Source organism: Hypomesus nipponensis, chromosome 13 (genome assembly GCF_054491055.1).
Source record: "Hypomesus nipponensis isolate SF chromosome 13, ASM5449105v1, whole genome shotgun sequence".
NCBI classification, from domain to species: Eukaryota; Metazoa; Chordata; class Actinopteri; order Osmeriformes; family Osmeridae; genus Hypomesus; species Hypomesus nipponensis.
This window is the reverse complement of record NC_140373.1, coordinates 1,243,072-1,266,998: the sequence shown is the minus strand read 5'-3', so window position 1 is coordinate 1,266,998 and position 23,927 is coordinate 1,243,072. Positions and strand designations below refer to the sequence as shown.

Below are 23,927 nucleotides of genomic sequence, written 5' to 3'. Positions count from 1 at the left end.
ATGGACAGTGAAGTTTGATTCCGTTTCACTGTCCACCTCAGGGTTGTGGTATTACCTGCGAGGCCAAGACCGCCCCTGCCTCACTCTGATTGGCTCTCCCAACTTCGGCTACCGCTCTGTCCACCGTGACCTGGAGGCCCAGATCGCCATAGTAACAGAGAACCCGGAGCTGCAAGCGCAGCTACATGAGGTAGCCCCCCCCCCTGCCCTCACACACCAGGACCTGACACACTCCAGTCTGATGTACAGGACCTCTTCTCTTCATGCTCTCTCTGTGTCCCTCCCCCAGGAGCAGGAGATGCTGTACGAGCGCTCCACGGCGGTGTCGACCTCCACGTTCCAGCAGCCTGACCGCCATGTCAAGCTGTGGGTCAAACTGGTCACGCCGCTCATCAAGAACTTCTTCTGAGCTGCTGGAGCCTCCACCGCTGTGTTTAGGTACGGACACTCGTCATTCATACGCTGTCATTCCCAAACAGTGCATGTAGAATGCTCTTCAGACGTGTGCGTCGAGGAAGGTGTGCATGTGAAGGTTCGTCGATCTACGCCAGACATCATGGTGTCACATGCAGAAATCAAACAACCACATGCACGTAACTGTCTAGACTCAGTACTAACCTTAGTCCTGCTGCAGAAGGGGGAGAGAGAGACGGAGGGGGGGTGTGGGGGGAGGCGAGGGAGGGGTGTGGGGGGAGGAGAGGGAGGGGTGTGGGGGGAGGAGAGGGAGGGGTGTGGGGGGAGGAGAGGGAGGGGTGTGGGGGGAGGCGAGGGAGGGGTGTGGGGGGAGGAAAGACTGAGGAGTAGGAGGAAGGGGGCTGTGAAGAGCGAGGAGGAGAAGGGAGGACATGAAGGGAGGGGGGGGTGGAGCCACAGAGAGGAAGCCACCTTGCATGTTTGTAGATGCATCTGTAGATTACTCCAGGAAGTGCTGAGGGCTGAAATAAGCCGACCAGGAAGTGCTGAGGGCTGAGCAGTGCCAGTAAATGCTGGGGGGGGGAGGGGGGAGGAATGTTTTTTTTACATTCATAATCTGATACAGAGCTGCCTGCTTACAGTTAACTGGTGCAACTAGATCTTGCAATCCAAACTTTTCTGGAATTACACACGCACTTTTCCCGCATGACATTGGGAAATGTTGAGGGATTGTTTAGTTAAACTCTGAGTAAAAGCAATGTCAGGGCCAGGGGCTGGGTTTAACCACCAGAGGGGAGGGATGGAGCTCCGGTTAACCTTGTGCTGCTTTCTGGTCACTGTGACCCACCTTTTGCACCACGACGGTGGGTCCCAATGACTTGAAGGCAGCACAAGGGTTCAGATGCCTGTGTGTTTGGGCCAGACTAAAACAGATCAGTAAAGGATGCATTTTCATTTGATCTGCCGTGGGAAGGTAAAGTATGGGGAGGCAGATGACAGAAAAGGGTTTGTTCTCCAGCTGTGATGTGCAGAGTGCCAGTAAATGCTGGAGACGATCCAGAAGGAGACTTCCAACGGCTCGTACTAACGCCCCAACAGCTCCAGCATTCCTTCAATCAGCTTATTGACGTGTCGGAGAAGTTGTGTGTGTGTGCGTGTGTGGTACAGACTGCCCTCTAGTGGACTGTAGAACATGGATCCAATCAGACCTGTCCTCCAGTTCCTCACATGCCCCATGTCGACCCCGACACTTGTAGAGGTGCAGCATGTAAACCTGTCACTCACATCTGTGGGCGTATGTGAAGCCCTCAGACCTGTCACTCACATCTGTGGGCGTATGTGAAGCCCTCAGACCTGTCACTCACATCTGTGGGCGTATGTGAAGCCCTCAGACCTGTCACTCACATCTGTGGGCGTATGTGAAGCCCTCAGACCTGTCACTCACATCTGTGGGCGTATGTGAAGCCCTCAGACCTGTCACTCACATCTGTGGGCGTATGTGAAGCCCTCAGACCTGTCACTCACATCTGTGGGCGTATGTGAAGCCCTCAGTGACATTGCTTGTAAAAAGGGCTCTACAAATACATTGGATTTGATCAGACAACCCTGACAGATTCACACTCACATCTCACTGAAACAAACAGCACTCGTCGAGGTCTGTAGTGCTTTCTTTCTTTTTTACTGTTGATTGCAACAAACCGTTGTGTCGTGTGTGTGTGTGTTTCAGACGCTGAGCAGGAGGCAGACAGCAGCCAGGGTCCACTTGGCAGGCTTCTCTTTGCTCTTGAGGTTGAAGGTCCAGATGTATGTGGGTCCTCGTGTGCGTGTCTTGTAGACAGGGCAGGCGTACACACTCCTGGTCTCCTGGCGGTCCACTGGCACAGCCTTGATGAACAGGACGGGCAGGCTGGGAGTCAGCTCCTTCACACGGGCTTCTGCGATCACGCCTGTCTGGCTGTCCCAGCGTGCCCCTGCACACACACACACACGCATTAACACAACACACACACACACACTACATCACTTCAGACCACTTTGCCTGTTACCATGACAACACTGTGTTTTCTGCCTTGTTTCATCAACTCGACACCATGTCAGAAACCAGAAGGCCAGTTCCTCCACCAGAGGAGGCCTGAGGCTGCAGGAGGGAGGACTGATCTCTGACAAGAGTCTCCAGCTCTGAGCAAAACTGACTGAATAACTGTATTTCTTGACCACTCTAACCACCTCATACCGTCACCACGGAAACTGTACAGCGTTTCTTCTTTGTAAAATAAAGCTGGAGTTTTAATAAGGTACAAAAGTATAAAATAATAAAGGTTTGATTGGTTGACTCTGCTTTCTGTGATGGTGTGTGTGTGTGTGTGATGGTGTGTGTGTGTGATGGTGTGTGTGTGTGTGTGTGTGTGTGTGTGTGTGATGGTGTGTGTGTGTGTGTGTGATGGTGTGTGTGTGTGATGGTGTGTGTGTGTGATGGTGTGTGTGTGTGTGTGATGGTGTGTGTGATGGTGTGTGTGTGTGATGATGTGTGAGTGTGATGATGTGTGTGTGTGTGTGTGTGATGGTGTGTGTGTGTGTGTGTGTGATGGTGTGTGTGTGTGATGTGTGAGTGTGATGATGTGTGTGTGTGTGTGTGTGATGGTGTGTGTGTGTGTGTGTGATGGTGTGTGTGTGATGGTGTGTGTGTGTGTGATGGTGTGTGTGATGGTGTGTGTGATGGTGTGTGTGTGATGGTGTGTGTGATGGTGTGTGTGATGGTGTGTGTGTGATGGTGTGTGTGTGTGTGATGGTGTGTGTCCTACCCTCCATGAAGAGGCCGTAGATGTAGGCTCCCTCCCCAGGGGGGCTGGTCATGTCCTCGCGGTTCTTCTTGGTCACCTCCACAGACAGACACATGCGGTCCAGGGGCCACTCGTTCTTCCGGGCCATGGACTGCATGATGGCCGTCAGGAAGGACTGGGGGTTGAAGAAGCCGGCCAGCCAGACCGTGGTGGGGAGGGCAAAGTCTGCTGTCCACGCCTCCAGCTCCTGGGGGGGAGGATGAGGGGTGAGTAAAGGGGGGAGAGGAGAGGGAAGGGGGGAGGGGAGATAGCAGAGTACCTTGATGCGCAGCAGCAGGTCAGCGTACCAGCCCCCCAGACTGAGCAGGGAGGGGAAGGCCAGCTTCTCCCAGGACTCTGGCACTGTGTCCAGGAAGAGGGCATTCCCCAAGCTCTCCATGTCTGTGGTGATGGTCAGCTCTCCCTGCACACACACACACATCAGGCTGTTTGTCAGCAGTCAGACATGCTGTGCATGGTAAGTTTAACTGTGTTTAAGTTTAGCTTAACTGTAGCGACGCACAACAAGGTGTTTCGTGCTGACTGAGGTTCAATAGAGCAACATAGCTGCAGCAGGACTGGAACAACCCTGCCAGTGGGGAGCAGATGACACACCTTGAGGCCCAGGCTGAGTTCTCGGAGGGAGCGGCCCATCTCCCTGGTGAGGGAGTTCATCCTGTCACACTCCTGGAAGGCCACGATGATGTAGGGAGTCCGATCCTCCACCTTGGCCATGATCTCTATCATGTTGAAGCCTTCCGGAAGCTTCTCCAGGATCTCGTCCAAGATGCCTTTCATCTGCACACATGCACATTAACAGAAGCTGGGTGTGTGTGTGTAGGCTAGGTGTGTGTGTGTGTAGGCTGGGTGTGTGTGTAGGCAGGGTGTGTGTGTAAGCTGTGTGTGTGTGTGTAGGCTGTGTGTGTGTGTAGGCTGTGTGTGTGTGTGTGTGTAGGCAGGGTGTGTGTGTAAGCTGTGTGTGTGTGTGTAGGCTGTGTGTGTGTAGGCAGGATGTGTGTATAAGCTGGGTGTGTGTGTGTAGGCAGTGTGTGTAGTCTGTGTGTGTGTGTAAGCTGGGTGTGTGTGTGTAGGCTGTGTGTGTGTAGGCTGTGTGTGTGTAGGCAGGGTGTGTGTGTGTAGTCTGTGTGTGTGTGTGGGGGACCTTGTCCTCGCGGGACAGCCCTGCACCCCCGGCAGCGCTGGACTCTTTGGGCTGCATCTCCAGCACGGTGCGGAACAGCTTCTCTGAGGTGACGGTCAGGAAGCCAATCTCAGCGTTGGGATGCAGGCCGTACAGGTAGGGACTCTCAGCAGGGAGCATCTCATCTATGTAGCTGTGGTATCCCTGCACACACAACACAGACGGAAAGAAAGGGGGAAAAAAACTGTTACAAAAAATCTTGATTCTTAAAGAAGTTTTGAAAGGTTGAACAAATATTTTAGAAAAAAAGTTTTGAAAGGTTTACAAAATATTTAGGAAAATTGTTTGAAGTTTGAACAAATATTTTTGAAAAAGATAGAGTGTGTAGAGACCTTGTAGTCTGTATTGGGGGGCACAGGGAAGCCAGGAGCCAGGTTGAGCTCTCCCTCCAGCATCTCTGATCGCACGTACTCCTCCAGGTAGGTACGACACAACTTCCTGTCCCAGTCATCTGTGATGTGGCCTCCGTACATGATCTCCCCAAACAGGTAGCGCAGGTCATCCCATGGCACCTGCGCACACACACACACACACACACACACAGCTCAACCTGAGTTCTGTCATTGTGCTTGTCCGGGAGGGACTGAGGGAGAATGTGTGTGTGCGTGCGTGCAGCACCTTGGAGTTGGCCTCCAGGTAGTTGTAGAGCACATTGACGGAGATGGTGAGGTCTCCGTTGTTGAAGGGGTAGGAGCGGTTCCAGCCCTGCGCCCCAAACTTCCTCCTCTCAGCCACCACGGCGTGGAAGTAGCACAGCGAGAACAGGATGGCCTTGAACTCAGACTCCTTGGAGCACATCTCCAACGTGTCCTGACAACACAGCAGGTCCCAGCATGGACACAGCAGGTATCAGAGTATGGACACAGCAGGTATCAGAGTATGGACACAGCAGGTATCAGAGTATGGACACAGCAGGTACCAGAGCATGGAACACAGCAGGTATCAGAGTATGGACACAGCAGGTATCACAGCATGGAACACAACAGGTATCAGAGTATGGACACAGCAGGTATCAGAGTTTTTACAGACACGTGACCCTTGATTATCTACTGTTCTATATGCACTATGATCCCATATGCTGTAGTGTGTGTGTGTGTGTGTGTGTGTGTTACCTGGTTGAACAGGTACAGGGCCTTGTGCAGGTTGGCGTGCATGCCTGTGGGGGGCTCGTTGGTGATCTTGATGGCGTTCTCCAGCAGGCCCTGGGGAAGGACGTGGGACTCTGGCGTGGACGACGGCTCTGCGCTCATGTACACACGGTAGTCGTTATGGCTACCCAGGCTGTACTTCTCCACACGCTTGTCCAGGCTGCCCAGCCACTTGGACACCAGGTGGATGTTCTGGAGGACAGACACACGTCACATGGAGCAGGTCAAAGGCTTCAGGTCAACTGTGGAGTGTGCCCCTGTGTGTGTGTGTGAGAGACACACACAGAGAGAGAGTGTACCTGCAGGATGACCCAGTGGCCCTCCACCGCAGCCAGGTCCAGCGCTGCCTCGGCCACAACCTCCTGACCCTGACCCAGAGACACGTTGTGGAACTTCCCGTTATCAAACGTAAAGCCCAACTTCTTACCTGGAGAAGGAGGAGGAGAGAGGGCGGGAAGAGGGGGAGAGGAGGAGTGGGAAGACAAGGAGGAAGAGGAGGGGGTTTGTTTAGCAGCGGTCTAGAGTTTGTTGGGTGTGTGTGTGTGTGTGAGTGTGTGTGTGAGTGTGTGTGTGAGTGTGTGTGTGTGCACTGACCCAGAGCCTCCAGGTCCTTGAGGGGGTCGACCCCGGGGGAGAGGATGAAGAACATGGGTGTGGAGGAGCTGCTCTCCTTCCAGGACACAGAGAAGTCCACACTCTTCCCCTCCACATACTTCACCCCCAGCTTCTCCTCCACAAAGTTCCTGCACACGCACACACAACCATGGTGAAACGACACATGCTGAGAAAAGCTCTGCTTCTGAGTGAGTGTGGATCCAAACGACCAATCAGAGCACGGACGTTTCAAAAACTACTGCACAGTAGCCTATCAGTAGGTGGCACAAACAGGTGGGCGGGTTAAGGGTGGTGTGTTTGTGCTACCTGACAGCGTAGGACATGCGGTCGGGCCTCATACACCTCATCATACACAGCTGCTGCAGGCCTGTCTTGTTCTTCCACTCCTGGGGAAACTTCTCCTTCTCAGGAGCCTCTGACTCCACCAGCTTCTGCCAGCGCTTGGCCGAGCCCTCCATGTCCCGGTCCAGGTTCTTGAACTCATCCATCTCAGACAGGGCCTGAGACGCACACACACACGTTTCTATGATGCCTCGCTCAGTGGTCAAATCTCTGTGTGTGTGTGTGTGTGCTCACCTTGATGCCCCCCCAGCCCTGGTTGGACAGGAAGTCGACAGGAGAGCCCAGGCCAGCCTTGAAGGGGAACCTCAGCAGGAACTCCAGCTCCACTGGGTTGATCTCCTTCTTCATCAGCAGGATCTGAGTATCAGGTCCACACCAACACACTCTTACATGGCTCTTCAAGACACGTTTGGTTTTCAGAAAAACAAAATGTTGACAGACGGATGTGTCTTCTCCACTGAGTCTGAGCTGTAAGAACTATGCCCTTCTGATCCTTCATGTTCTGCTCTACTATCTAGCTATCTGTCGGCCATTTTGGATACAAGAGTCTGCTAGATGAATACAGATGTTAAATCTACATATATCTGTGTTTTCTAGTGTGTCCTACAGTGTGTGTCCTACAGTGTGTGTGTCCTGCCCGTGTCCGTGACCCCTGACATGACCTCTGACCTGGAAGGCCACCTGGGCGATGAAGGTGAGTTTGTCCCTCTCAAACAGTGAGCGGTTGGTGTAGATGAACACAGAGTAGGTGATCTGGTCGATCAGGTTGACCACGCGCTCCTTCACCTCGTCTGCAGGCTCCGTGAGCATGATGGCATCCTCAAACACCACGCTGAAGGCCTGCACACACACACACACACACACACACAGCTTGAGTGAGTGTGAGGGAGCCAGTCTGAGGTGTGAGGGCTGGACAGAGCACCTTCAGGGAGAACTGGTAGATGGGGCTGATCTTGTTGAGGTCGTTGAGGATGAAGTAGAGCAGAGCGGCTCGTATTGATGCAGGACGGTAGTTCTCTCTGGCCTCATTGATCTTCACCTCCGTAATCTTTGCCTCACGCACCTGAGACACACACACACCCACAGCTCTCAGGACCAAACCTGACACACACACACACACAGCTCCCAGGACCCCCCCGCCCCCTCCTGGTGTGGGATGTGCCCTCACCTTGATCTCGATCTCGGTGGCGGTGCGCTTGGTGGTCTCCAGGTTCTCCACCAGGGCCGTGTCTCCCAGGAAGTTCCCCGAGGCGGCGGACAGGCGTGCCAGCAGGGAGTCCTCCAGCTGCTTCAGCACGATCTTGAACGTGTTCTGCTGCGTCGTCAACTCTGCCTGCACACCAGGACCACATCATCCCCTCTGGTGACATCATCCCCTCTGGTGACATCATCCCCTCTGGAAACATCATCCCCTCTGGTGACATCATCCCCCAGCTGCTATCTTCCTCCAGCTGGATGTCATTTGTAGACATGAAGGAAGTAACCAGGAAATAACCGTGTGGCCATGGCAACCCCTCCTCACCTTGAGCTCCTCCAGGTCGGGGCGTTCCTTAGCAACCACAGCGGCCAGCAGCTGGTCCTCCAGGCCGTCGCGCGTCACCAGGAAGTTGATGAGCGTGCACTGGGCCTGCATCTCGGGCTTGTAGTGGGGGTTGAAGTACTTGGTGTGCAGGATGAGGCGGAAGTTAGGGTGGTACTCCACCTCCTTGTCTCCGATACGGATGTACCTGCAGGACATGGGCGGAGTCAGGGGAGGAGACGGCCAGGTCACAGGGTGAGCAGGGTCAGGGGGTGCAGAGGAGGGGTGTGGAGGGTCAGAGGTCATGCTGACTCACTTGCCCTTCTTGATGGTGTTCCTGCCCAGCAGGGGGTCCAGGACTGGCTCCACGTTCTCACTGATGTTCTCCAGGAGCAGAGTGTCTCCGTTGGACACGGCCATCTCGATGCTGTCCAGGTACCTGGAGACAAAGCCAGGAGACACACATCATCTCCTGCTCTCTCCTCTACGCCACACTCTGCTGCACACTCTATACACTCTACACACACTACACATCACACAGGCCATATATCACACACACTACACACACTACATACACACAGTACACACTACACCCTGCCTGTAGGACCCGTCATGACCCCACCCAGCCAGGGTTAGGGTGAGCCTCACCCTTTCTGGCCCAGCCGTATGATCTTCAGGCTGTCTCCGTACTTCCTCTTGATCCACTTGATGGCCTGCAGCTGAGCGTCCACGATGAGCGGCCAGCGCTGCGTGTTGCACAGGATGGTGGCGTTCTCGATAGACATGCGGTCGCTGGGGAGGCCCTGGTTGCTCCAGGCAGCGATGTCAGCATCGTCAGTCAGCAGCATGAGGGGGTCCAGGTCCTCAGTGATGGGGATCGGCACCTGGTGAGGGAGGGGGGCGGGGGGGAGGGAGGAGGGGGATTAGTCACGTGGACACTCCCACAAACACACGGCATGCTTAGACCCTCGTTAGACACTCCTGTCACTCCTCAGACACTCCTGTCACTCCTCAGACACTCCTCAGACACTCCTCAGACACTCCTCAGACACTCCTTAGACACTCCTCAGACACTCCTCGGACACTCCTCGGACACTCCTTAGACACTCCTTGGACACTCCTTAGACACTCCTCAGACACTCCTTAGACACTCCTTAGACACTCTTCAGACACTCCTTAGACACTCCTTAGACACTCCTCAGACACTCCTCAGACACTCCTTAGACACTCCTCAGACACTCCTCAGACACTCCTCAGACACTCCTTAGACATTCCTCAGACACTCCTCAGACACTCCTTAGACACTCCTCAGACACTCCTTAGACACTCCTCAGACACTCCTGTCACTCCTTATACACTCCTCAGACACTCCTTAGACACTCCTCAGACACTCCTGTCACTCCTTAGACACTCCTTAGACACTCCTCAGACACTCCTTAGACATTCCTCAGACACTCCTTAGACACTCCTTAGACACTCTTCAGACACTCCTTAGACACTCCTTAGACACTCCTCAGACACTCCTCAGACACTCCTTAGACACTCCTCAGACACTCCTTAGACACTCCTCAGACACTCCTTAGACACTCCTTAGACACTCCTCAGACACTCCTTAGACATTCCTCAGACACTCCTCAGACACTCCTTAGACACTCCTCAGACACTCCTTAGACACTCCTTAGACACTCCTCAGACACTCCTGTCACTCCTTAGACACTCCTCAGACACTCCTGTCACTCCTTAGACACTCCTCAGACACTCCTTAGACATTCCTCAGACACTCCTTAGACACTCCTTAGACACTCCTCAGACACTCCTCAGACACTCCTTAGACACTCCTCAGACACTCCTTAGACACTCCTCAGACACTCCTTAGACACTCCTTAGACACTCCTCAGACACTCCTTAGACATTCCTCAGACACTCCTCAGACACTCCTTAGACACTCCTTAGACACTCCTCAGACACTCCTGTCACTCCTTAGACACTCCTCAGACACTCCTCAGACACTCCTGTCACTCCTTAAACACTCCTCAGACACAGCAGGCTGCTCCCCTGCTGTGGTGCTGGGTCTGTGGGCGTGGCTGGGCACCTTGAGCTGCTTGAGGTGGGGCAGCCAGTAGTTGTCCATGAGGTCGCTGCGGTACTTCTTGGAGAAGTATCCCACGTAGGAGACGAAGGCTGAGATGAGCATGATGTCACCGCTCAGGGTCTTCTCCTGGATCTTGAACTGGGCCACAGACGCAGACCAGCGGATCTTCTCAGACGCCAGACCCCCCACCAGCCTGACAGTCACATCGTCATGGTTACACAACATCCAGACCCCCCACCAGCCTGACAGTCACATCGTCATGGTTCCACAACATCCAGACCCCCCCCCGCACCAGCCTCACAGTCACATTGTCATGGTTACACAACATCCAGACCCCCCCCCCCACCAGCTTGACAGTCACATCGTCATGGTTACACAACATCCAGACCCCCCCCCCACCAGCCTGACAGTCACATCGTCATGGTTACACAACATCACACAGATGCATTATCATACAGTTACACAACTTTACACAAAGACATCAACAACATTAATAATACACCATTTTGTTATGTTCTACAATCACATGAGACACACCCCTCCCACACGAGACCCAACCAGATAACCCATCTAAAAAGGAGCCCATCACACTGGTTGGTCACCTGTTGGCCAGGGAGATGGTCTGATTGGTTGCGTCGGCCTCCTGTTGACACTTCAGCTTGTCTGTCGTTGCTCTCTCAAACTCAGACGTCAGCTTGGCCAAGTTGGCGTTCAGTTGCTGCAGACAAGAAACATCCGGTTGATCAGGACCTGTAACCCTAGCCCTGACCTGTAACCCTAGCCCTGACCTCTAACCCTAGCCCTGACCTGTAACCCTAGCCCTGACCTGTAACCCTAGCCCTGACCTGTAACCCTAGCCCTGACCTCTAACCCTAGCCCTGATCTGTAACCCTAGCCCTGACCTGTAACCCTAGCCCTGACCTCTAACCTTAGCCCTGACCTGTAACCCTAGCCCTGACCTGTAACCCTAGCCCTGACCTGTAACCCTAGCCCTGACCTGTAACCCTAGCCCTGACCTGTAACTCTAGTGAGGGAGTTTTTCCTTCTCTGAGGGTTTCTGATGGTTACAGGTGCTGATCTGAGGGCAACGATGAAGCCCTCTGACACTACTTTTACATCCTGGATCCTCACGTTGATCTTGGCCTTGATGATGGAGAGCTTGTCCTGGGCGGCGGCCAGCTCTGCGTTGGCCTGGGCCAGAGCCTGCCTCTTGGGCGCCACGTCACAGAACACCTCGTAGAACGTCACGATGTTCACGCACCACGAGCACAGACCCGCCGCCGCGATCGACTTGGAGCGGATGAAGTCTGGCTCGAAGGTGGGGTCGTTCTTATACGGCCTGGGTGGATACACACACACACACTCACACATCATACACAGACACAGAAAGACACTCAGCATGGGAGGCGGGGATAGAAGGCATCTGGTTCAGGATGCATCAGTACTACATGTGTGGTCTCACTGGAAGGCCTTGATGCAGGCCTCATGGATGTTCTCCTTGTTGTAGGTGATGAGGGAGTCCAGGAAAGCGTCTACTTTGGCCATGATGTTCTTGGCAGCCTTCCAGCTCTTGTCCTTGGGGATCTTCCCTCCAGGAGCCATCAGGATCATCACCGCCCCCAGAACGTTCACCACCGCCTCGGGGGGGAGCTGAACGACTTCAGCTCCGTCAGGTTGCCCTGGCGACGACACACACCACACACACGCAGATGAATACACACAGACGAACACACACGCACACAGCGCTGGGGGAGCCTTGATGGGGGGGAGCTGGCTGTGTTGCCATAGTAACCTTGTTGAGGGTGTTGAGGGCCTCCTGAGCAGCCATGAGGGCAGGCTCTGCTTTGGCCAAGTCTGCCTCACACGACCTCTGTTTCTCTCCCACGTTCTGCACACACACACACACACACACACACAGCTACAGGTTCACCAGATACTCAAGACTGGACCTAAAACAGAGCACAGTCCTCTTCAACTCAATGAGTTGACTCAACCATTATTTCAAAAATTTTCAACTTTTTCATATTTAAAAAAAACGTTTAAAACATATATTTTTGAAACCTTTCAGAAAACAAAATCCTGAATATTTGGTCAACCTTGTTTTTAAACTTTTCAAAACAATGTTTCTTGGAAATTTAGTTTAGTTAAAGATAAAATGTTTTTTCGACCTTTTGAACAAAGAAGCCTAAAACCGAGTAACCTCCTACTATGGAACACAAACCTTTTCACACACAGGCACAAAAAACACACACACACCTTGGCAATGACTTGCACTTTCAGCTCCTCCGCGTTGGCGATAACCTTCTCCTTGGAAACCTTCTCCGTCTCCACGCCAACCACCTGGATGAGCTGGTCTGCGTCCTCGTTCTTCTGCTTGAGCTCCACCTCCTGCACGGCCAGCTTGGCCTTCAGGTCGTCCACCTGGGCTGAGGTGTTCTCCAGCTTGGTCAGGCCGTTCTCCAGACGCTCCATCTTGGCCAGCAGCTCGCTCCTCTTCACAGACAGCAGGTTCTGGTACAGGTTGATCTGCTCCAGGAACGTCTTGGGCGTGGTGTAGTTGTAGCGCCGGTCCGACACCAGGTAGGACTTGGACATCTGGTTCACTGTCTTGTGGACGAAGGCCATAAACTGGCTGAGAGAGGTCTTCACCTCCGGCTAGGAGGAGGGAGGGAGGTGAGACATGTCTTTATAGGATCACCTACATCCCTCTCTAACTCTGCCCATCCCTCTCTAACTCTGCCCATCCCTCTATAGGTTACCATGATGCCCTCTGTCTCAGAGAGGAAGCGGGCACTGACGGACACCAGCGCCTCCTCTGGCCACTCGTGGAACCAGTCGATGGAGGTGCAGTTGACCACGGCAGGAAACTTCCTGGCTCTGACCCTCAGGGTGGAGCCCACGGGAGAGAAGCACAGGATGACCTGCAGGAGGACGTAAGCAAAACTTCCTGCTTTACCAGACGTGACTGTAAAGTCATTTGTGGGCGGCGTTCTGTTGGTTCCCTACCTTGAGCTGCCTCCTGACTCTGTCGATGAAGAACTTCCAGCAGGTCTCCCTGGAGTCGGGCAGGCCCAAGGCCTTCACCTCGTTCCTCATGGCGGAGATGATGGCCTCCACCTCGTCGTCCTGGAACAGACCGGGGATCTCCCCAGAGGCCAGCAGGTCGTTGATGATCACCAGGAAGGTCTCCTCCGCCACCTGGGAGTCTGTCATCAGCAGCACGGTGCCCGTGTTCTTCACCCCGGCCTTCATGTACAGGGCTGCCACGTCCAGCTGGGGGAGAGGGGGGAGGAGAGGGGGGGAATGTATGTGAGTCAGTGAGTGTTTGTGCTACTGTGTGTATGAGTGTGCGTGCTATCGTATTAGGAGCGTATGTGTGTGTGTATGAGAGTGTGTGTGTGTGTTAGGAGCCTGTGTGTGTGCGTGTTAGGAGCCTGTGTGTGTGTGTGTGTGTTAGGAGCGTGTGTGTGTGTGTATGAGAGTGTGTGTGTGTGTTAGGAGCCTGTGTGTGTGTGTGTTAGGAGCGTGTGTGTGTGCGTGCTGCACCTTGAGGTCAGGGATGCCGTAGCCCTTCCTCAGGGTGATCTGGAACACCTCCAGGTTGGAGATGCTGGCAGCCAGGCGGGACAGGGACTGCTTCCCACTGCCCCCCACGCCCACCAGCAGAGCGTTGCCACGGGGACACTCCAGGATGCGGTTGATTCTGCAGATGTGAGACATGGCGTCCTCAAACAACACCTGCACCCAACACACACACACACAAGTACACCGTTAACAAGCCAGCTGCGTTTTCTCAGTTGATGAAGATGTGGGGCTGAGGAGGACCCACCAGGTTCATGGTGGCGTTGACCTCGTTGTAGCTGTCCAGCCCCTCCAGCAGCAGCTTGTTGAGGGCGGCCCAGGAGGGGACGGGGGCGTACTTGGGCTCCCCGATGCCCAGGGAGAAGTGGCAGAAGATGTTGGGCTTCTCAAACAGACACCCTGGATCCAAATCCTGCAGGCATTGAGGGACCCATTACAACTCCCCTCTCCACCTGCTGCATCACACATACAGACTGCAGCTCTCCTCCCCAGAGTGATCACACATACAGACTGCAGCTCTCCTCCCCAGAGTGATCACACATACAGACTGCAGCTCTCCTCCCCAGAGTGATCACACATACAGACTGCAGCTCTCCTCCCCAGAGTGATCACACATACAGACTGCAGCTCTCCTCCCCAGAGTGATCACACATACAGACTGCAGCTCTCCTCCCCAGAGTGATCACACATACAGACTGCAGCTCTCCTCCCCAGAGTGGTCGTGGTACCTTCAGGCAGGCCTTGCAGATGTCCTGCTGGATCTTGGAGAACAGCTCGATGTCCTTGTCCTCCACCAGCTTGTCCCCGTACACACGGTCACACTCATGCAGCCACAGTCGCACCAGCTCTGCAGGGGCCTTCACACAGTCTGGCCCCGCGAACAGCAGGCCCTGGAGCACACACACAGGATACACACAGGATACACACAGGATACACCCAGGATACACACAGGACACACACAGGATACACACAGGATACACACACACGTCTTTATTTATAAATGTGTAAGAGCGCCCCACTTGGAAGATGTTGGATAGATCTCGCAGGTTGAAGACGTAGTGGAACTTCACAGCCGTGGGCAGGAAGGAGGTGCTGATCTTCTGGTGGAAGCCTGACCACACACACACACACACACACACACACACAGAGAGTGAAGTGAGCACGCGTGAGGGGCTGGAGCGTTCCTGTGACGTGGACATGTGAGCTCTCACCCAGCGCTGCAGAGACCAGGGTAGAGCAGAACTTCTTGACGGGCGGCAGGAAGTTGCTCATGTCCAGGTGCTGGCTGAAGATGGAGTTGTAGATGCTGTGGAGCGCGTCCTGCCCAGGGAAACTCACAGCAAACACACAGAAGTGCCTCTGAGGAAACACAAGCAGAGGTCACGCTCCAGACACACCTGGCTCACACCTCACACCACTGGGACCCAGGTTCAGATCCAGCCAGACTAGCAGGACACAGCTGGTGGGGGCACAGCTACTGACCTGCAGCCCGGGGTACTGACCTGCAGCCCGGGGTACTGACCTGCAGCCCGGGGTACTGACCTGCAGCCCGGGGTACTGACCTGCAGCCCGGGGTACTGACCTGCAGCCCGGGGTACTGACCTGCAGCCCGGGGTACTGACCTGCAGCCCGGGGTACTGACCTGCAGCCTGGGGTCGATGGTAAAGCTGCCAGACGTGGGGTTCATGCAGGCTACGTACTGGCAGTTATGGATGTCCTTCAGAGTCAGCTTGGCTCTGTCATACCTTAGCACAGAGGACACAGGGGTATTGGGTCAGTGTGACTGAGTGAGTGACTGAGTGCTGTGGTCGTACCAGTGTCCGTGGTCCATGTGCTGTGTGTGCTGTGGTCGTACCAGTGTCCGTGGTCCATGTGCTGGCGGATGAGTGTGTGAGGAGCCACGGTGAAGTACTTGTCCACCTCAGGCATGTTCATGTCGTCTATGAAGTAGACGAGGCTCTTGCTGCCCGGGGGCCCGTAGGTCCTGCCTGCCTTCTTCTCCAGGGGCTTCTCCAGGATGGCTGAACCAGGACGCAGCACTCTCAGGGGGCGCTCACCACTCATGGGAGTGAGTGTGTGTGTGTGAGAAGGACTGTGTGTGTGTGTGTGTGTGTGTGTGTGTGAGAAAGACTGTGTGTGTGTGTGTGTGTGTGTGTGTGTGTGTGTGTGTGAGAAAGACTGTGTGTGTGTGTGTGTGTGTGTGAGAAAGACTGTGTGTGTGTGTGTGTGTGTGTGTGTGAGAAAGACTGTGTGTGTGTGTGTGTGTGTGTGAGAAAGACTGTGTGTGTGTGTGTGTGTGTATGTGAGAAAGACTGTGTGTGTGTGTGTGTGAGAAAGACTGTGTGTGTGTGTGTGTGTGTGTGAGTACCCTGCAGCATGGCGGAGGTGGTGTAGAAGTTGAAGGGGACAGACTGGACCAGGTAGTTGTCAGAGTCCAGGCTCCTCAGCTTGTCTCCCATCAGCACAGACTTCCCACTGCCTGCGTTCCCCACCAGCATCACAGGACACTTCCTCTCCATCAGCATGTCCATGAAGTAGCGGATCCGGGTGGTCTCAGCCGTGTGCACCAGGGAGGCCTGGGACAGCAGCAGGACAGCAGCACATCTACACGTCATCCCATCACCATGACCACCAGAACTGATGGATCAAGAGCCAGAGAGAGATCTGGAGGAGCTGAGAGGAGAGGTGAGGAGGGGGAAGGAGGGTGACGATCATCACCTGCAGAGGGAGGTCCGGGTCCAAGACAAACTTGGGGACTTTGTCTGTCCAGGGAGAGAATTTCTTGGTGCTGGGGTTGATGTAGTAGTCAAACACAGTTCCGTGGGACGGGAACTTGATGGTCTTGAACTCGTTCACCCACCACTTGCTGAACTCTACTCTGTAGTCCATCAGCTGAACACAGGACAGGAGGGAGGAGGGGGAGGAAGGAGGGAGGAGGGGGAGGAGGGGAGGAGAGAGGAGGGGCAGGAGGGTGGAGGGGGAGGAGAGAGGGAAGGGGAGGAGGGGGAGGAGGGGGAAGAGAGAGGGAGGGGGGAGGGCGAGGAGGGAGAGGAGGGATGGGTTGAGGAGGGAGGAGGGGCAGGAGGGAGGGGAAGAGGGAGGGAGGAGGACAGGTTACATGTGTGACTGCTGCTGAGACTGTTTTATGGAAAGTTTATTATTCCAGTACTCAGCAATGTGACGTGTGTGGCGTGTGTGTGTAGCCTGGCGTGTGTGTGTGTACCTGGTGTGTGTATGTAGCCTGGCATGTGTGTGTACCTGGTGTGTGTATGTAGCCTGGCGTGTGTGTGTACCTGGTGTGTGTACGTGTAGCGTGTGTGCGTACCTGGTCCTGAAACATGGCTCCTCCGAAAGCCCAGATGCAGGCGAAGACAAAGTACAGCTCGTAGATCTCTTTATGGGAGTCTGGAGGAGTGTTCTCCGGCACCAGCAGACACTCCATGAGCTGCAGCAGGGTCTGCACCAGCGTCACCTCCGGGATGGGAGTGATCTTCTTGAAGCTGAACTTGAGCTTCTCCAGGCAGGTGGGGAGGTACTTGTCAAACAGGATGGAGAGGTTGGCCTTCTCTGACTGGACCTGACGCTGCTCGATCCAGCTGGTCACCACCCTGCAGAGCAGCACAGGGGGGTCACACCAGGGCCGTGCTACACACAGGGAAGCTCCTGTGTGTGTGTGTGTGGGTGTTTGACTGACGGGTTCCAGCCCAGGTCGGCAGGGTTGATGAAGAGGATGCCAGCGCGGGACACGGTAGCAGGGGTGGCGGTCCGCAAGTCTTTGATCTCAAACACCAGCCTCATGGTGGAGTTCAGAGGGATGCGCTCGTTACTGGCCAGGGTCAGCACCTGCACACGCGCACACATACACACAGGTTTGCTTTACTATACTAATGGGATCACAAAATTAACTCCCATTGAAAATGGTTGTTCTCTCTCTACACACACACACACACACACACGTCCTGAAACACAGGACCCTGGACCTTGTTGTCGTCCATGACAGTGTTGAGAGACTCGATCCACATGGGGTCGATGTCCCCATCCAGGACGATCCACTTGGGCCCGTCATGACTGATGTTGGCCAGGTCCCTCATCACACAGGAGAACAGGCCTGGAACCACACACTCTGTCAGAACACCAGGAGGAGGAGCAGGGTAGGAGGAGGAGGAGCAGGGTGGGGAGGAGGAGGAGCAGGGTGGGGAGGAGGAGGGTGGAGAGGAGGAGGAGCAGGGTGGGAGGAGGAGGAGCAGGGTGGGGAGGAGGAGGAGCAGGGTGGGGAGGAGGAGGGTGGAGAGGAGGAGGAGCAGGGTGGGAGGAGGAGGAGCAGGGTGGGAGGAGGAGGAGCAGGGTGGGGAGGAGGAGGGTGGAGAGGAGGAGGAGCAGGGTGGGGTCTTGTACCATCCTTCCACTCCCTGGTGGCAGGGTTGATGATGCCAAACAGCTCGTCACAGGTCACAGCCTTGGGGTCCAGGTCCACCACCACCGCCCTCCTCTTCATGTTCAGATACGTCCTGTTCAGGGACCGCATCACCTGGACACAGCACACACCAGGTCACACCAGGTCACACACCAGGTCACACCAGTTCACACCAGGTCACACACCAGGTCACACCAGGTCACACACCAGGTCACACCAGGTCACACCAGGTCACACACCAGGTCACACCAGGTCACACCAGGTCACACACCAGGTCACACCAGGTCACACCATGTCACACCAGGTCACACACCAGGTCACACCAGGTCACACCAGGTCACACGCCAGGTCACTGAGTGCCGCCCACACAGAGCTATGAGGTGTGAAACAGCGCTGTGGAAGGGGAGGGCTACCTTGGACTTGCCGGTGCCTGCGTTGCCGATGATGAAGACAGAGTGTCTGACAGCCATCAGCTCCTCCAGCTGAACCACCTTCAGGATGAAAATGTCCTCCGCCTGCAGCTGCAGGTCCAGCACCGCCTGCTTCACCAGCTGGAGCATATGGACTCAGATTAGTTTCATAACTCACAAACAAACGTAACACCATTCACAAATGTATTTCATCATTAACAAATAAATGTAACGCAATTCACAAATATATGACATAATTAGATTTGTTTGCAGCCTGATGAACACGAGTTTACAAATCAGACAAACACGAGTTACAAATCCCTGTTTTTGTGTGTGGATTTTTGGAACTTTCCTGACGTGCTTAGATTCACAAATGCATTTTTTATGCAAGATATTCTCTGCAGCCTATCAGATCATCTCTTCCAATTTTAGCCAACAATCACCCCAACACAGTCACTCCAACACAGTCAGCTCCTCTCCTCAACACTGTACCTGCTCTCTCCACCTCACTGTTACAGCTCCACTCTTTATCTCAATGTAATAGTTGCTGTTTCCACCTCAACATTATAGCTCCTACAGTATCTCCACCTCACTGTTATAGCCCTCCCTCCCTCTCAGTCTCCAGACAAGCAGGACCACGGTCTGACCTGCTCAAACTCCACCACTCTCTTCCTGGGGACGTCCAGGGCGGGGAACAGGTCCCCGATCAGCCCCAGGAACACGGGCGTGTCATCCATCACGATCTTGGGGACGTTGAAGTCCCTCAGGGCCCTCATCAGCACCTGGTCCTCCGGCCGGCTGGGGTCCCCTCTCTTCAGGGAGCCGGCCACCACCAGCACAGACTTGATGGCACGCAGGCCCCAGTCATAGTGGTCCTGTCCACACACACACACACACACACACACACACACACACACGGTGTGTGGGAGAACAACAGAGGACGAGCTGCAGAGTCCTCATGGTGGATGTTGTGTAGACGGCGTGTGGCGGTGCAGGGTCACCTGTTTGGAGAGAAGCTCTTTACACAGCGTGTAGAGGGTGATGAACTTCCGGGCCAGGACTCTGGCGTCGATGAAGCCCTCAGCCACCAGCATGATCTCACAGATCAGCTCAAAGTCTGGCACCACCATGGCACACGGCCTGCAGGGGGAGGGGGCACACACGCCACAGAGGGGGGGGGGGGGGATATGAGAAGACAGGTAGAGAGAGGTAGAGAGGTAGAGATAAGTAGAGAGAGGTAGAGAGAGGTAGAGAAAGGTAGAGATAAGTAGAGAGAGGTAGAGATAAGTAGAGAGAGGTAGAGAGAGGTAGAGAAAGGTAGAGATAAGTAGAGAGAGGAAGAGATAAGTAGAGAGAGGTAGAGAGAGGTAGAGAGGTAGAGATAAGTAGAGAGAGGTAGAGAGAGGTAGAGAAAGGTAGAGATAAGTAGAGAGAGGTAGAGATAAGTAGAGAGAGGTAGAGAGAGGTAGAGAAAGGTAGAGATAAGTAGAGAGAGGTAGAGATAAGTAGAGAGAGGTAGAGAGAGGTAGAGAAAGGTAGAGATAAGTAGAGAGAGGTAGAGAAAGGTAGAGATAAGTAGAGAGAGGTAGAGATAAGTAGAGAGAGGTAGAGATAAGTAGAGAGAGGTAGAGATAAGTAGAGAGGTAGAGAGAGGTAGAGATAAGTAGAGAGGTAGAGAGAGGTAGAGAGAGGTAGAGAGAGGTAGAGATAAGTAGAGAGGTAGAGAGAGGTAGAGAGAGGTAGAGAGAAGTAGAGAGAGGTAGAGATAAGTAGAGAGAGGTAGAGAGACGTAGAGATAAGTAGAGTGAGGTAGAGAGGTAGAGATAAGTAGAGAGAGGTAGAGATAAGTAGAGTGAGGTAGAGAGAGGTAGAGATAAGTAGAGAGAGGTAGAGAGAGGTAGAGAGAAGTAGAGAGAGGTAGAGAGAGGTAGAGAGACGTAGAGATAAGTAGAGTGAGGTAGAGAGGTAGAGACAGGTAGAGATAAGTAGAGAGAGGTAGAGATAAGTAGAGTGAGGTAGAGAGAGGTAGAGATAAGTAGAGTGAAATAGAGAGAGGTAGAGATAAGTAGCGAGAGGTAGAGAGGTAGAGATGTACACTACATTGTTGTAGATACACACCACAGAGAGGGGGAGGAGGAGAGAGAGAGACAAAGAGAGAGTTGGAGAGAGATGGAGAGAGAAGCAGGGGGGGGGGTACCTGAACAGAGCTTTAAGGTTCTCGGGCAGCTCGGCGCGGCCAGCGTAGCCAGGGTTCATGGTGATGAAGGCCCCCACAGTGGGGATCAGCTTGATCACCTCCCCCAGGAAGTTAAAGATGATCTTCTTGTCCCGGATGGCATCCTGGACACACTTCACCTGTGTGTTGTTATATTCACACGATGAAATCATCAGGCTTATCATACATGTTTTACAGACATCATTCTGCCAGAGAGATGTCGCCCCACCTGCACAGCGATGACAGACAGCACCTCCACTGAGATCCTGTTGAACTCGTCGAAGCAGCCCCACGCTCCTGTCTGAGCCAGGCCCTTGTAGATGTCTCCACAGGACTGGGACCACACAACACAGCTCAGCCAATCAGCAGCTGCCACCAACTCCACTAGCCACTGCACATCAGCACCTAAACACCCTGCTGGATGTGGTTCAGCTATGGTGTGTGACCTGCTGGATGTGGTTCAGCTATGGTGTGTGACCTGCTGGATGTGGTTCAGCTATGGTGTGTGACCTGCTGGATGTGGTTCAGCTATGGTGTGTGACCTGCTGGATGTGGTTCAGCTATGGTGTGTGACCTGCTGGATGTGGTTCAGCTATGGTGTGTGACCTGCTGGATGTGGTTCAGCTATGGTGTGTGACCTGCTGGATGTGGTTCAGCTATGGTGTGTGACCTGCTGGATGTGGTTCAGCTATGGTGTGTGACCTGCTGGATGTGGTTCAGCTATGGTGTGTGACCTGCTGGATGTGGTTCAGCTATGGTGTGTGACCTGCTGGATGTGGTTCAGCTATGGTGTGTGACCTGCTGGATGTGGTTCAGCTATGGTGTGTGACCTGCTGGATGTGGTTCAGCTATGGTGTGTGACCTGCTGGATGTGGTTCAGCTATGGTGTGTGACCTGCTGGATGTGGTTCAGCTATGGTGTGTGACCTGCTGGATGTGGTTCAGCTATGGTGTGTGAAAGAAAGGGAGTTGAAGAGCCAGACAGCTCACCTTGTAGTCCATCTGCTCGGAGCAGTTGAACACGTAGACAATGATGCCGAGCGCCCGGCCCAGGTCCTTGGTGGTCTCAGTCTTCCCAGTGCCGGCAGGCCCGGCCGGGGCCCCGCCCATGATGAGGTGGAGCGACTGGGTCAGGGTGATGTAGCACCTGGGCGGGGGGGCAACAGTTGGACGGAAGGCAGGGGTTGAAAATGATTGACTCAACTTTAGAGTTGAACCGCGTCACGATTGACTTTCTGATCCAATTATAGCAAGATCAACGATAAACGTTTGATTGGAGGAGGCACCTGTCAGTCAGAGGGGTGATGACTAATCGCGGGGTGTTGCCGAGGTACTCGTAAGAGTATGTGAACTGGGCGTCGCAGATGTTGGCGAAGCAGTGCTTGTTCTTGTCGTCCCAGCGATGCCTGAGCTGAGACTGCCACATGAAGGCCTGGATACTGTCGATCTGAGGAGCAGACCAGCCTTCTTAAGGGGTCACACTATACAGGGGGAGGGTTAGGGTTTGCTGACCGGCCTGGTCAGACTGGAGCAGTGAGGGTTAGGGTTTGCTGACCGGCCTGGTCAGACTGGAGCAGTGAGGGGACAGAGCTTGCCTTGCTGGTGACCAGTTTGGCCACCATGTCTCTGGCGTGGACGTCGATGGTGCAGATGGTCATGATCTTTTGCCGGTCTCCCTGGCTCAGCTCTCCGATGAGCAGCGTGATGAGGGTGTTGAGTTGCAGGACCTGCAGAGCACAGGGACACGTCCACATCAGGCCAGAGACAACGCCCACAGACCAGAGACCACGCCCACAGACCACGCCCATATCAGGCCGGAGACCACGCCCACAAACCAGAGCCCACGCCCACAGACCACGCCCACATTAGGCCGGAGACCACGCCCCCAGCCCAGAGACCAGGAGGGCAGTCAGAGGTATGGTGGAGCAGCTGGATGTGAAAGAAGCGGACCTGCTTCTTGAAGTAGTCCTTGATGGCGTTCTCGTATCCCTCCTCCAGCCGGGAGAAGGCTATGCCCACCTCCGTGTTCCACCAGATCTGCGTGGTTGCCAAGGCGATCTGCAACACATCACATCTCGTCACGCCACCTGTCCTCCGGGGTGCCACACCTGAAGCACTGACTGGGGTGTCCTTGTTTTGTCCCTGTGAATGGGGCGGCAGACCTGGGCGGGGTAGTCGAACAACCACTGCTCTCTGGGTTTCTCCTCGTAAGCCTGGACGGCGTCTCCAAACTTCATCCTCAGCGTGTTACACATGCGCTCCAGGACACGGTTCAGCCACGACTCCACCTGCACCACACACACTTACTCTCCGGGCACTGAGCTGATGCTGATGTCTAATGAAATGATACATGTCCACACAGAACGTGTTGACAGCCCAGGTGCAGGCTGCAGGTGCAGGCTGCAGGTGCAGGCTGCAGGTGCAGGCTGCAGGTGCAGGCTGCAGGTACAGGCTGCAGGTGCAGGCTGCAGGCTGCATGTGCAGGCTGCAGGTGCAGGCTGCAGGTGCAGGCTGCAGGGAGGAGGTCAGGTGCTCACCTGGCCAGAGCAGTCGCAGGTCTCGTCGAAGGTGACGTACTCGTTCTCACCACTGTACATCCCCATGGCAACCTTGATGGGCTTCCCATCGCTGTCCAGCTGGAACTTGAGGTTGCACAGGCTGTCGAACAGCTTGGAAAGGTGCTTGCTGACCTGCCCAGAGATACACACACACCCACCCACAACAGTCATCCAAGGTTCTGCTGCTGTGTCTGTGGAGAGGTGTGTGTGTGTGTGTGAGTGTGTATGAGTGTGTATGAGTGTGTGTGTGTATGGGTGTGTATGAGTGTGTGTGTGTGTGTGTGTGTGTATGAGTGTGTATAGGTGTGTGTGTATGAGTGTGTATGGTGTGTGTGTGCTCCTACACACCTCCACTGGGTTGTTCCCGTTAGACAGGATGTCCAGCAGGTCGGCTGAGGAGACAAAGTAGAACCTGGGGAAGGCCAGGCGCTTGGTCTCCAGGTACTCTGCCAGGGCCTTCTCACACTGGGCCAGGCTGGGGGCAGAGGAGGAACACACCCCAGTCACACAGGGCCACATGGGGGCAGAGGAGGAACACACCCCAGTCACACAGGGCCACATGGGGGCAGAGGAGGAACACACCCCAGTCACACAGGGCC

At 54.5% G+C, this 23,927-nt stretch overlaps 3 protein-coding genes across 5 annotated transcripts in view; 1 reads left to right on the top strand and 2 right to left on the bottom strand.

Moving 5' to 3' along the window:
* Positions 1-2,746, top strand: part of pgs1 (phosphatidylglycerophosphate synthase 1) — a 7,556-nt gene extending 4,810 nt beyond the window's left edge. Inside the window, exons 9-11 of the mRNA XM_084669624.1 lie at positions 42-190; positions 290-438; positions 2,141-2,746. Coding sequence (XP_084525750.1) covers positions 42-190; positions 290-409 — 269 coding nt within the window. The 3' untranslated portion in view covers positions 410-438; positions 2,141-2,746. The remainder of the gene's footprint in view (positions 1-41; positions 191-289; positions 439-2,140) is intronic.
* LOC146259373 (dynein axonemal heavy chain 17-like) lies at positions 2,083-22,217 on the bottom strand. 3 transcript variants are annotated; one of them, XM_084669603.1, is made up of 46 exons: positions 22,057-22,217; positions 21,761-21,917; positions 21,001-21,105; positions 20,754-20,911; positions 19,558-19,696; positions 19,204-19,431; positions 18,560-18,697; positions 18,128-18,260; positions 17,713-17,840; positions 17,427-17,575; positions 17,058-17,340; positions 16,451-16,624; positions 16,101-16,308; positions 15,588-15,753; positions 15,375-15,477; positions 14,944-15,091; positions 14,752-14,843; positions 14,461-14,622; positions 13,980-14,144; positions 13,697-13,888; positions 13,157-13,423; positions 12,910-13,071; positions 12,407-12,805; positions 11,943-12,038; positions 11,613-11,829; positions 11,282-11,489; positions 10,753-10,868; positions 10,151-10,343; positions 8,707-8,942; positions 8,375-8,497; positions 8,062-8,266; positions 7,708-7,872; positions 7,462-7,602; positions 7,209-7,379; positions 6,774-6,896; positions 6,504-6,697; positions 6,177-6,325; positions 5,882-6,009; positions 5,547-5,774; positions 5,053-5,244; positions 4,767-4,946; positions 4,396-4,578; positions 3,849-4,031; positions 3,514-3,657; positions 3,216-3,441; positions 2,083-2,384 (listed from the first exon to the last, which is right to left on the bottom strand). In XM_084669603.1, exons 25-46 carry the CDS (start codon positions 11,759-11,761, stop codon positions 2,137-2,139), a joined length of 3,885 nt encoding a protein of 1,294 aa, XP_084525729.1. In that variant the 5' UTR covers positions 11,762-11,829; positions 11,943-12,038; positions 12,407-12,805; positions 12,910-13,071; positions 13,157-13,423; positions 13,697-13,888; positions 13,980-14,144; positions 14,461-14,622; positions 14,752-14,843; positions 14,944-15,091; positions 15,375-15,477; positions 15,588-15,753; positions 16,101-16,308; positions 16,451-16,624; positions 17,058-17,340; positions 17,427-17,575; positions 17,713-17,840; positions 18,128-18,260; positions 18,560-18,697; positions 19,204-19,431; positions 19,558-19,696; positions 20,754-20,911; positions 21,001-21,105; positions 21,761-21,917; positions 22,057-22,217; the 3' UTR covers positions 2,083-2,136. The 3 variants fall into 3 exon arrangements, with proteins under 3 accessions (XP_084525729.1, XP_084525727.1, XP_084525728.1); XM_084669601.1 differs by having other exon boundaries at positions 14,461-14,843; positions 22,057-22,213; XM_084669602.1 differs by lacking the exons at positions 15,588-15,753; positions 16,101-16,308; positions 16,451-16,624; ... (9 more) ...; positions 21,761-21,917; positions 22,057-22,217 and adding an exon at positions 15,547-15,569 and having other exon boundaries at positions 14,461-14,843.
* Positions 11,779-23,927, bottom strand: part of LOC146259372 (dynein axonemal heavy chain 17-like) — a 27,635-nt gene continuing 15,486 nt past the window's right edge. Inside the window, exons 30-59 of the mRNA XM_084670424.1 lie at positions 23,677-23,803; positions 23,308-23,460; positions 22,933-23,058; positions 22,721-22,828; positions 22,366-22,497; positions 22,057-22,217; positions 21,761-21,917; positions 21,001-21,105; positions 20,754-20,911; positions 19,558-19,696; positions 19,204-19,431; positions 18,560-18,697; positions 18,128-18,260; positions 17,689-17,840; positions 17,427-17,575; positions 17,058-17,340; positions 16,451-16,624; positions 16,101-16,308; positions 15,588-15,753; positions 15,255-15,477; positions 14,944-15,091; positions 14,752-14,843; positions 14,461-14,622; positions 13,980-14,144; positions 13,697-13,888; positions 13,157-13,423; positions 12,910-13,071; positions 12,407-12,805; positions 11,943-12,038; positions 11,779-11,829 (exon numbers count right to left, since the gene is read on the bottom strand). Coding sequence (XP_084526550.1) covers positions 11,779-11,829; positions 11,943-12,038; positions 12,407-12,805; positions 12,910-13,071; positions 13,157-13,423; positions 13,697-13,888; positions 13,980-14,144; positions 14,461-14,622; positions 14,752-14,843; positions 14,944-15,091; positions 15,255-15,477; positions 15,588-15,753; positions 16,101-16,308; positions 16,451-16,624; positions 17,058-17,340; positions 17,427-17,575; positions 17,689-17,840; positions 18,128-18,260; positions 18,560-18,697; positions 19,204-19,431; positions 19,558-19,696; positions 20,754-20,911; positions 21,001-21,105; positions 21,761-21,917; positions 22,057-22,217; positions 22,366-22,497; positions 22,721-22,828; positions 22,933-23,058; positions 23,308-23,460; positions 23,677-23,803 — 4,954 coding nt within the window. The remainder of the gene's footprint in view (positions 11,830-11,942; positions 12,039-12,406; positions 12,806-12,909; positions 13,072-13,156; positions 13,424-13,696; positions 13,889-13,979; positions 14,145-14,460; positions 14,623-14,751; positions 14,844-14,943; positions 15,092-15,254; positions 15,478-15,587; positions 15,754-16,100; positions 16,309-16,450; positions 16,625-17,057; positions 17,341-17,426; positions 17,576-17,688; positions 17,841-18,127; positions 18,261-18,559; positions 18,698-19,203; positions 19,432-19,557; positions 19,697-20,753; positions 20,912-21,000; positions 21,106-21,760; positions 21,918-22,056; positions 22,218-22,365; positions 22,498-22,720; positions 22,829-22,932; positions 23,059-23,307; positions 23,461-23,676; positions 23,804-23,927) is intronic.